At 37.2% G+C, this 11,379-nt stretch overlaps 3 protein-coding genes across 3 annotated transcripts; all 3 read left to right on the forward strand.

The window, feature by feature from the left end:
* The first annotated feature begins 270 nt into the window (after window positions 1-270).
* Window positions 271-2,344, forward strand: LOC108905909 (zinc finger protein 761-like). The gene is made up of 3 exons (XM_018708979.1): window positions 271-354; window positions 415-683; window positions 1,179-2,344. The coding sequence occupies exons 1-3, from the start codon at window positions 277-279 to the stop codon at window positions 2,236-2,238; spliced, it is 1,407 nt and encodes a 468-aa protein (XP_018564495.1). The 5' UTR covers window positions 271-276; the 3' UTR covers window positions 2,239-2,344.
* Window positions 2,345-2,878: 534 nt separating this feature from the next.
* On the forward strand, window positions 2,879-5,703 carry LOC108905902 (zinc finger protein 90-like). Its single transcript, XM_018708972.2, has 4 exons — window positions 2,879-3,162; window positions 3,281-3,580; window positions 3,637-3,908; window positions 4,497-5,703. The coding sequence occupies exons 1-4, from the start codon at window positions 3,046-3,048 to the stop codon at window positions 5,383-5,385; spliced, it is 1,578 nt and encodes a 525-aa protein (XP_018564488.1). The 5' UTR covers window positions 2,879-3,045; the 3' UTR covers window positions 5,386-5,703.
* Window positions 5,704-7,153: 1,450 nt separating this feature from the next.
* On the forward strand, window positions 7,154-10,536 carry LOC108905901 (zinc finger protein 578-like). The gene is made up of 5 exons (XM_018708971.1): window positions 7,154-7,335; window positions 7,466-7,765; window positions 7,821-8,068; window positions 8,656-9,511; window positions 10,276-10,536. The coding sequence occupies exons 1-5, from the start codon at window positions 7,216-7,218 to the stop codon at window positions 10,381-10,383; spliced, it is 1,632 nt and encodes a 543-aa protein (XP_018564487.1). The 5' UTR covers window positions 7,154-7,215; the 3' UTR covers window positions 10,384-10,536.
* The last annotated feature ends 843 nt before the right edge of the window (window positions 10,537-11,379 follow it).

Raw genomic sequence — 11,379 nt, forward strand, 5'->3', positions numbered from 1 at the left:
AAGTATAACAGATAAAAGTTTCGAACCAGTAGACGATTATACAAGACACATTTTAAATGTTCTCCTGCCGAAATTGGTAAGTCGGTGAAAGATAATAATTTAAAACCAGTTCAAGTTTTCTTTATCTGTAATTTTCAGAAATTTGTTCGAACAAGCAAAGAGATTATATGTAATACTTGCAAAAGAAAATTAAATGCAGCTTTCGAATTTAAGACAATTTGTATGAATACCAATAAAGCTATTATTCAATGCGATCAAAATGTATGTCGATTGTGTATGAAGCTAGTAAAAAGTGAATTTAGATGCATACTCGAAGAGGAACTCGATGCTATTCAAGAATTCCTTCCGGAAATGGTACGAATAATGTTAATTACTTGCTGCATTTTTTGGAATTTTAAGAATTTTATTTTGTAGAGCATCACCATCATCAAAGATCCCGTTGTATGTAAACCATGTTTTAATTCTCTATGCACTCACAATGCTTTCATAAAAGATTGCTTAAAAATGAACGCAAATATCACAGGTACTTCTGAGAGTTCAGCTACAGAGAATGAAAGTAATACATTGGCGTTTAATTTATTCATTAAATCCGAAAGCCTGGACAAAGAATCGCAAATTAAGGACTTGGAAGTATCAGTCAAAATCGAATACGTAGAAGTAAAATCAGAATATAAGGATGGGAGGTACGAAATAACTATTTTTCGAAAACTGTCATCAAAAGTTGATATTTTTGTTAAATTTTCAGTTGACAAACTGAATCTTTGCATCTGCATCTTGAATGCGAAATGTTTTTGCATTCTCAAATGGAGAATAACTTCCTTTCTTGAATGCAAAAATACCATTTTGCGTTCTAGATACAAAAATAACTATTTTATAATAGCCTTGTTTGTACAAACTGATTTTGTAGTATACAAGGCTAGTTCGATAATTATAAGGTTCTATTATTTGAAATATGTACAAACCTAATCATTCAAATATTGAAAATCATCAGATATCGAAAAGATCGGGGTCTTATTTTAAATAATTTTCTTGACACATAACTTGGCAAACTCCCACTTTGTTGGTGCGCGTGCATTGTCACTTCCATGTGGGCAACGGTTTAAAGTAAAATTATAACTTCATAAAGTAGTTAAAATATACATACAAGATTCATCCTATGCATGCAATTTTTGTTTCAGTGACCCTCAACTGCGATGCTCGAATGATGAAACATCTGAGAGCAGTGGTTATAAGGATGCAGATGTAGATGAATTAAAAAATACATGGAAAGAGGAGAAAAAGTCAGTGAATGGGCACAAAGATCCTTTGGAAATAAGATTGTACAAATGTGATAAATGTGATTACGAAACAAAGTACAGGACTGGCCTCATTCAGCATCAGGAGCGGCACAAAAGTCCTTTGGAAGTGCGAAAGTACACTTGTCATTTGTGCGATTACAGAACGAATTATAAGTCCGCTCTAACGAGCCATCAGTTAAAACACCAAAACCCTTCGGAGATTCTAATGTACCGGTGTGATACGTGCGATTATGAGACAAAGTACAGGAGCGGCCTTATTCAACATCAAGTGAAACACAAAAGTTCGTCAGAAGCACCGATTTATAAATGCGACGTTTGTGATTTCAAAACGGTGTACAGATCCGGCATTTATCGTCACCAAATCAAACATAAGGACTCCTCGGAAGTAAGGACATACAAGTGCGGCGACTGCGATTACGAAACGAAGATTAAATACAGTCTCACGTCTCACTTGTTGACACACAAAGATCCTTCGGAAGCGCGAGAGTATAAGTACAAGTGCGACTCGTGTGGTTACGAAACGAACCATAAGTCTCGCTTCACGAGTCACCAGTTAAAGCACAAACTTCCTTCGGAGGTACAAATGTACTCGTGTAAGGACTGCGATTACAAAACTAAACATAAGGACTGTCTCGTACGACACGCGTTGAAACATAAGGACCCTTCAGAAGTGTTCGTTTACAACTGCGAAGCTTGTGATTTTAAATCGAAGTATAAAGTGAATTTGACTCGGCATCAGTTGGCACACAAAGATGCTTCTCAGGTTCAAACGTACAAATGCAGTGAGTGCGATTATGAGACGAGGTATAGGACCAATCTCATTCAGCATCAGGTCAAACACAAAAGTACGCAATTGTACAAGTGCGACGTTTGCGATTTCGAAACGAAGCACAGGCCCAGCATTTATCAACACCGTTTCAAGCACAAAAATGCTTCATAGGTGCAACAGAAAGCAAGGGCCTGTCATATTTCTAGTTATTAAATAAATAAATAAAATCTAATTGCATCAAAGATTTATTCCATTATTACTAACAGACCTGGATGGGTTCAATGAAATTAGAAACGCTTTTCTAATAATTAAAAAAAAAACTAGCTTTTCTAAAATTTTCAGAGTCCTGTAACTTGAAAATAATACATTTCACCACACTCGTTCAACATTTCTGAATACAATTTAATTTTTATATAAAAATAATTGATTATTATAAGTTATCATATTTGTGTTCAACACCTTCGAAAATAAATACCTATAAAACATGAATACTGCAATAAATATTTTGTTATACTTATACTGCTATAAATAGATACATTGCACTATATGTCGCCATCCAGGATTTTTTCTATAAGAATTACTATGCTTCGCGGTTGGAATCCAAGTAAATGCCACCATTGACAGTTTTTCTTCGTACCATCATCGAGGGCGCCGTTGTTTTTGATACAAAATGTTTAATACAGGATTACTTCTCTTGAGTAGGTTAATCTATGGATGGTAGTAGGTTAAATGTCTGCAAAAGCTATTAAAGAAGAAGAAGAATATTTTAATTGAGGTTATAACAACTAGTCTTCAAATTGCATTTCTACAACTAAACATTCTGATGTGCAAAAGAAAGCAGCCCTAGTGTTTTTCCGGGAATAAGAACTGAATTTTTCCGCTTTCAACTTTTTAATTGAGGTTATAATAGGCATACCTAAGGATATCACATTCACTATTATATTTATACTACCTTATATTTGCAAGAAAATTATTGCAATGACTAGTTCTACGGAAGCTCCGTGTAGGCTTTGCCTTAAAACTGTGACAGATAAAAGTTTTGAAGTAGTAGACGATGCTACTAGAAACATTTTATATGTCCTCTTGTGGAAATTGGTAAGTTAGTGAAAGTTATTAGATTTAAATGTCTGGTTTGTACAACTCCCAACACTTGTAAAGCGACTTTACAAGTTTATTTTAATTTTCTGCTTACTAAAATATGTACATGTTTCAGAAATTTGTTGGTGCAAGCGAAGAGGTTATATGTAACGCTTGCAAAAGAAAATTGGATGCAGCATTCGAATTTAAAACAATGTGTCTGAGTACCGATAACATAATTACGCCATACGTGAATTGTGAGAAAATGCTACAACTCGACTTAAGAGAAGTGTATATGAAGGAAACGGGAAGCGAGTTGTTAACGGATATGTCGCAGGATCAAAAAATATGTCGGTTGTGTATGCAGTTAAAATTTGAATATAGATTCATACATGAAAAGGAACTCGAAGCTATTCACAATTTCGCTCCCGAAATGGTACGAATTATATTAAATACTTGCATTATTTCCAGTTTAAAATATTGTGATTTTAGAATATAAACATCGTTAGAGACCCCATTGTATGTAAACATTGCTTCGATTCCCTGTGCACTCACAACAGCTTTATAAAAGATTGTTTAGAAGTTGAGGAGAAAATTGGAGGTATTTGTGATAGTTCAGCGTCAGATAGTCAAACAAATACATTGTCATCTAATTTATTTATCAAGACTGAAAAATTGGATGCGGAATTTGAAATTGACGAGATGGATATATCAGTAAAACCTGAATTCGTTGAAGTAAAATCCGAAGAATTTGAAGACGAAAGGTAAAAAGCAACTATTTTTCGTTAACTCGAGGTGTAGCAACTTTGAAAGCTGTTGTTTTATTTTTCAAAAAACAACAGATGTTTAAGTTAATAATTTGACAGTGTAGTCGAAATATACTGAAAACAAAGTATTTCGATAGTTGCAAAGTACGGCTTCATATAATTCGCAATGTATATAAATCCAGTAAGACATTGGTCAAAATTACAAATATTTATGGATATTTTTGTAAAATTGGCTTGAAAACCATTATCCACATGAGAAAAATAATCATTTATGCACCTGCACTAACGAATTAAGAGGTTGCCAAGTCATGTGTCAAAAAATTATGGAGAACATTTATTTTTATTTCGTACTGCAGGATAAACCTAACTAATACACTGTTGGATTCTCGTTTAAAAGACAATAACATGTTTTAAGAGCGAATTGTAATTAATTTAAGGAATTTAACCCAAATTTTGACTTTATAATAAAGAAAACCCTAAATGATTGAAAAAATTTCCATTAAAAAAATATGCGTATTTGACTTTTATATCAAATTTTTTTCCCAGAAAAATAGTTATTTTTATGAATAAGCAATTTTGTTTCAGTGACACGTCGCTGTGGTACTCGAATAATGAAACATTTGAAAAAGAGGACCTTAAACAAGCAGAAAAAGACGGATTTACACATAGAAATGAATCAGTGGTCGACCACGTTACACTCCCTCGATTCCCAACAAGTACAGGACTGTATAAGTGCGGCAAATGTATTTACCAGACCAAAAGTGAAAGCCGATTTAGGGGACATTGTGCGAGACACGATTCCGGAGTGTATAAATGTAAAACGTGCGACTACAAAACCACAAAGAAGAAATTACTGCAGAGGCACCAGCTACAGCACAAAGACCCTTCGGAGGTACCTATGTACAGGTGTACCCTGTGCGATTTCGAGACCAAGTACAAACGCAACGTTATTCAGCATCAGGTGAAGCACGAAAGCCCCTCAGAAACGCCGATGTACAGCTGCGAAGTGTGCGATTTCCAATCGAAGTACAAGTGCAGCATTAACAGGCATCGGTTGATGCACAGGGACTTGTCGAACGTGCGATTGTACAAATGCAATGAGTGCGATTTCGGGACTAGACACAAGGGCAGTCTCACGTATCACATGCTGAAACACAAAGACGACACGCAGGTGCAGATGTTCTCTTGCGAGGAATGCGATTTTAGCACGAAGTATAAAGAAAGTTTGAAGAAGCACCGTTTGAATCACAAACCGCAGTCCGAAGTGCAGATGTTCAAGTGCGGTATTTGTGAGTATGAAACGAGGTTCAAGAAAAATCTTACGTGTCACCAATTGAGGCACAAAGGTTCTTCGGAACTGAGGATGTACCAGTGTAACGACTGCGATTACGGAACTAGGCACAAGAGGGACCTCGTACGCCACGTTTTGAGTCACAGAAACGTACTGAAAGAGGAAAAGGATAAGTGTGACTGACGCAAAGAAGTAAGGGTCGCTTTAAATGTTGCCGTTCAGTTGTAGTTAATTACATTAAACTAAAAAACTTAAACTCTCGAAAGTGATAGTGACATTGAAACATTTGTAATACTTCAAAGTGAACTCGATCAAATTTATGTAGTTATAATTCCCCTAAAAATTTATTTTGTAGTAACCCCGTTTTAAAGTTTAAATTTCGCGGGAGCTTGCGTAGTTTGTAGAAGAAGAAGAGGAAGAGGAGACTTCGGAGTCGGGTTTTGGTGTTCTTAGATTAGTTTTAGATGTTAAGTGGTTATGTTACATAGATTGTTAATAAAACAATATATTCAATCATCAAAATTTATAAAAAAAAAAAACAGTCGTCGAAGCAATTTTTAAACGCATATTGCGATATGGGCTTCACTCCTCCAGCGATTTTTGTTTTTATGGCACATCCCCCCAACACCAACATATACTTATACGCCGACGACCTGACAATCACATCCCAATCCGTAGATCCTAGATATTCCGTCTCCCTCCTCCAAAACTCCTTATACCAACTTGAAACCTGGTGCAACAGGTGGAAAGTCAAAATTAATCCCAACAAAAGTTCGGCTATCCTTTTTACCAAACGAAAAATCCCACAAAACCTCGACAGACTGACACTATCCCAGGAACCTATCTCCTGGAATCGACAAACACGATACCTGGGCGTGACGATGGACCAGCGTCTCACGTGGAAACCGCACATCGTGGAGACGGTGGCGCGAGCGAAGACCACCAGGGCTAGGCTCTATCCCTTACTCAAAGGTGGAAACACCCTCAGTTTAAGGAATAAGCGAACGCTTATCAAGGTGGTACTTCAACCGCAGCTAACCTACGCCTCCACGGCGTGGGGTCACGCGGCAAAAAGCCACTTAAAGTCATTACAGGCTGTGGAAAACATAGCCCTCCGCACGGCCACCGACGCGCCCTGGTACGTAAGAAACACTGACATATTACGAGACTTACAATACACAAACGCTACACAGACAATAAGACAAAACGCGGAGAAACGATTTGACGTAGCCGCTAGACATGACAATCCCCTCCTCAGGCAAGCCGTTGACTACGTACCCGACGTGACCGACAAACACAAAAGACCTAGACACCAACTTTTTGACCCTGGGTGACCACCCCAATGACCCCCCCCCCTGCCCGCTAACCTTTTCTGTTTCAGAGACAGCCAGGATCAAGAAACGAAGACAACGACACACACACACATACACACCCCCCATACCCTCCTTACCCCTCCCCTCCCGCGCTAGCCTAAGGGCCACCTTAGCAAAGCGCATCCCAGGCTGCATAGCCGCACTACCCTACCCAACCATACCACACATAAACATGACACTACCCCCGGGGTTTACACAGACGAGCCGGCGAAGCAAGAAGAGCGCCAGAAGAAAGGGCCCTAGCCGGCGGGGCCCAGCCAGGACAAAAGGAGGTCCCACAAAGCGCCTACACCGGCCGCATTTGCGGTCGGGGTAGACGACGGATGGGGCCCACCTACGAAGGCTGTCCAGGCCTACACGAGATGAGGCAGGATAAAGAGGGATAATCCCCCTCGATCCCAAATCATTGAGGCTAATTTCTAGCCATAGAATAATGGAATTTGAATTGAATTTGGGAAAAAGGAAAGTTTTAACAAGGGCGAATACGGTCTGATGGTGCATTATATTATCGTGGTGCAAATAAGAGGAAGAAGAATAAAACAATATCCTCGTTATTAATTGAGGTTATGTGTTAGTATATTGTCAAATTTGTGATTACTTCAGCCACTATTTTGTTTAAGCATTTAAAAAACAAATTGTAATGACCAGTTTTGAGGAGGAAACTTCGTGCACACTTTGCCTTAAAAATATAACGGACAGAAATATTGAAGCGATAAACGATGTCACTAGAGACATTCTAGATGTTCTTATGCTCAAATTGGTAAGTCTGTGAAAGGTATTAGATTCAAGTAGCTATCTCAGTACATGTAAAACAAATCAGTATTTATTTAATAGTAATCTTTAGCCATTCCTATTTTATTGCAGCTAAACTCAGGTTGTATGTATTTCAGAAATTTGATGGTAGGAGAAAAGACGTAATTTGTGAAGCTTGCAGAAAAAAATTAAATGCAGCATTCGAATTTAAGTCGACGTGTTTGAATACCGATAACAGAATTATTCCTTATGTGGACTGCGAGAAAACATTGCAGCTGGATTTAAGAGAAATTTATATAAAAGAAACGACAAACGAGGAGGTAAAGGATATTCTGTATCATCGTATATGCCGATTGTGTATGCAGCTACTAAACGGTGAATTTAGATACATACTTGAAGGGGAACTCGATGCTATTGAGAAATTCGTTCCTGAAATTGTATGAACTGTTTACAATATTTATGAGTATTACCTTTAAAAATAATATTTTCTAGAACATAAACATCGTTAAAGATCCCGTTATATGTAAACCGTGCTTTGATTCTCTGTGCACCCACAACAATTTTCTGAAGGATTGCCTAGAAGTAGAGGAAAAAAGTGGAAATATTTGTGGCAATTCAGCCACAGAAAGTCAGATAGACATATCACCCTTTGAAGTTTTTATTAAGTCTGAAAACTTCAACAAACAATTCATCAAAACTGAATGTGAGGATGTAAAATTAGAAGAAGAAGAAGAGGGGAGGTAAGAAAGAACTACTATTTAATTTGTTAATATGATGCAACTGTTTTATTTCTCTATAAATGGTAAAAGTTTAAGGAAATACATTTTTTAAAAATTGTGAACTTGATTAAAGTCCGTATAATGGTTTTAATGGGGCAAAGATCAATAATAAATTAAGAAAAAAGAAAATTGCCATTGTTTCGTTGTTGTTTTATACCTTTTTCATAGCTCAAAATTTGATGCGTCTTTTGTCGAAAGTACGATGTTAAACGCTCAGAAAATAAATATTCTTGTTGGTACTTGCAATTCATTAGCGAAATTAATCAAGATGTTGCGACATTGGACACACTGTGATTAATAACTAATTATTATGAAAAACAACTAGTCTGTGGACTAACACCCCTGACTAGCATTGAATTAGTCCGCAATACTTAGTAGTTCATCAGTAGAAACGTATTGATTTTGAGCTCATTAGTACTCATCGGTATGTGCATTAGCAGGTCACTCTCTGTCAGTTCTGTCAAACTGAAAGTCTAGGCATCGAGTAACAATGACCTTATTTTGAATGTTGCAATTTATGGTATCTTAGTTATGTATTTTTTTTCCAGTGTCACACTACCGCAGTGCTCATATAATGAAGCATCTGAGAATACTGACCGTAAAGATGTAGAAGAAATTGAAAGTAAAAAACATCTGTTAATGCACGAGGAACCTTCCGAAGTTCGGAGATATCAGTGCGATGCCTGCTTTTTTACGTCAAAGCACAAAGCCTGCTTTGTGCAGCATCAGAGGAGCCACGAAAGTTCGTCCAAAGCACGATTGTACAAATGCAACATTTGCGATTTCCAAACGAAGTGGAGGAGTAGCTTTAAATATCACCGTATAAAACACAATGACTCATCGGAAGTAACGACATACAAGTGCAGCGACTGTGATTACGAAACGAGGAATAAGCACCACTTTGCGACACATCTGCTAATACACGAAAGTCCTTGCCAAACGAGCAAGTACAGGTGCAACTTTTGCAATCACGAAACGATCTACAAGTCCGTGTTTAAGTTTCACCAGTTGACTCACAAACTTCCTTCGGAGGTTCAAATGTACTCGTGCAACGACTGCGGTTATAAATCTAAACACAAGCCTTATCTCGTACGTCACATGTTGACACATAAAGACTCTTCGCAAGTGCAAATATTCAAGTGCGAACTTTGCGATTACGAGTCGAAGTATAAGTCGAGTCTGAGTTACCATCGGTTGAGGCACAAAGGTGCTCCGCAGGCCCAGACGTACAGGTGTAACGACTGTGACTACGAAGCTAAACACAAGAATAATATCAGGTATCACGTGTTGAAGCACAAGGACCAATCGCAAATGCCGACATACAAATGTGACGCTTGTGATTATGAATCGAAGTATAAGACAAATTTGACTCGTCATCAGTTGAAGCACCGCCCAGTGAAAAAGGTACAGTGCGAAGTACCATCAGTTGAGACACAGTCCATTTCCAAGCTTTGTTTTATTAAAAAGATCACTAATTTTGAAAGAAAAAAAATTAAAAATCTAAAATTGATCAGTATGCACAAACACATCAAGCATTATTAAAAATAATTAGATTAGAAATCAGTTAAGACAAATCTCTTTAAGAGGGATCTATAGCAAATAGGCAACTAGCAATACATTTTTATAGATTTTATTACACAGTTTGTCTAGATATGAATTAATGCACGAATAACAGACTTTCCTCCATTCTGACGTAGATTTTCTATAAAATGGGCTTAGTTTGAAACGCAAATTACATTTTGGTGTAAAGAAATTTGTAATTTGAGTCGTAAATTACAAATTTCTTTGCACCAAAAAGTAATTTGAGTTTCACACTATTTCCATTTCATAGAAAATCTGCGTTAGAATGGAGGAAACTCTATTATTTGTGCATTAATTCATATTTAGACAAACTGTGTAATAAAATCTATAAAAATATATTGCTGGTTGCCTAGAGCCCTAAGGACCATTTGTACCGAAAAATATATATGGCTGACTTAAGTATTTAGTTATGGCTTTATTTTTGGTACATTGCGCCAATCTATTTTGAGCCAGCTTTGTTAAGAAGGATCAGATGCTACCAAAAATGCATCCAATTTCGTATTACAAATTTTTTTTGCAATGCAAAAACAAATTCTGCAAATAATTCTGGAATTTTTTATCGATTTGTAAATAAGATCAATTTCCAGGTGCACTATTCGAAGGGGACTTCGGAGACGCAGGAGCATGATAGCCAGAAGGCCAGCTCGATAAGCAGGTTTATGAAGCAGAAAATAAGGGCCATTTTAAACGTCTAAAAAGAGGATAGCGTTACGTGCAGTGTCAAAATTGTGGTCAATTTTTTAAGGAATTTCTTTTTTACAGGACAACAGACAACAGTGAAGTGTGGTTTAGTGTTTTGTGTGCTCAGTATTGTATTTTCTGTTTGAAATAAAGTGACTTTCAAGAGATGCCTTCTGCTTTTCTTAACGGGTAACGTTACTCTTGAGATTGGTAAAAATGAATGATATTTAAACTTTTCCAGGCGAATCACTTCATAATCACAGTTTGTAGATAATCTAAAATACGTAAAAGTTCTTTCCAAAAAGAGTAATGCCTCGTACGGCGTGCGGAGGTTCTGGCTCCACAATCTTCTCTTCAACAGCTTTTTTCCTGCTTTTGCTATTTTCTGTTCTAATTCTCAAGCACTCATATTTACAGTGTAATCGGTCTCGCACAATTCGTATAGTGCAGGTATCGAATGCTCTATATCATTCGCCACTTTCTCAAAACGATACATAAGTAGTGAATACAAATTTTTATTTGAACAAATATAATCATTAAATAAAATAAGTGTAAGAATGTGTGAGAGCTAATACTAAAATATATGTAATTATTAATGTTTATCCTTTTTTTTTGGACCATCGAAGATGACCACGAATTTGCGATCACCAGCAGTTCCTAGCGGGCAGCCGACCAGAGCACACGTGTTTTGTGAAAGTGTAGTGCAAGGAGCAAATTCTACCTGCCTTTATTAAGGCTACCTGGAAAGAATCCCTTTCTTTCCTTTTAATCACCGACCTAATCCCCGGCTTAAGCATAGACGCCGTCGGCATCTTTGTTACAGCACCTGTGCCGGGGTTATGCCCAGGTAAGTTTTTACTTATTTATCAGTTATTTGCATTACTTTAGAATACATTTCTTTAAAATTGCGACCCCCGACAAACAATATACCAGACAGACAAATACACCAAAAGACACGTACGCCCCCGTGAGGGGGCATCCCCACACGACTAACACTTACACACCTTCCC

This window comes from Anoplophora glabripennis, unplaced genomic scaffold, assembly GCF_000390285.2.
Source record: "Anoplophora glabripennis isolate ALB-LARVAE unplaced genomic scaffold, Agla_2.0 scaffold255, whole genome shotgun sequence".
NCBI lineage: Eukaryota > Metazoa > Arthropoda > Insecta > Coleoptera > Cerambycidae > Anoplophora > Anoplophora glabripennis.

Excerpts from the sequence above, each read along its gene's own strand:
- LOC108905909 (XM_018708979.1), top strand. The coding sequence starts at position 277 with ATGAAGCTAGTAAAAAGTGAATTTAGATGCATACTCGAAGAGGAACTC. Across the intron at positions 355-414 it reads AAGAATTCCTTCCGGAAATG|AGCATCACCATCATCAAAGA; the intron begins GTACGAATAATG and ends TTTATTTTGTAG. Across the intron at positions 684-1,178 it reads TCAGAATATAAGGATGGGAG|TGACCCTCAACTGCGATGCT; the intron begins GTACGAAATAAC and ends TTTTTGTTTCAG.
- LOC108905902 (XM_018708972.2), top strand. The coding sequence starts at position 3,046 with ATGACTAGTTCTACGGAAGCTCCGTGTAGGCTTTGCCTTAAAACTGTG. Across the intron at positions 3,581-3,636 it reads ACAATTTCGCTCCCGAAATG|AATATAAACATCGTTAGAGA; the intron begins GTACGAATTATA and ends TTGTGATTTTAG. Across the intron at positions 3,909-4,496 it reads GAAGAATTTGAAGACGAAAG|TGACACGTCGCTGTGGTACT; the intron begins GTAAAAAGCAAC and ends ATTTTGTTTCAG.
- LOC108905901 (XM_018708971.1), top strand. The coding sequence starts at position 7,216 with ATGACCAGTTTTGAGGAGGAAACTTCGTGCACACTTTGCCTTAAAAAT. Across the intron at positions 7,766-7,820 it reads AGAAATTCGTTCCTGAAATT|AACATAAACATCGTTAAAGA; the intron begins GTATGAACTGTT and ends AATATTTTCTAG. Across the intron at positions 8,069-8,655 it reads GAAGAAGAAGAAGAGGGGAG|TGTCACACTACCGCAGTGCT; the intron begins GTAAGAAAGAAC and ends TTTTTTTTCCAG.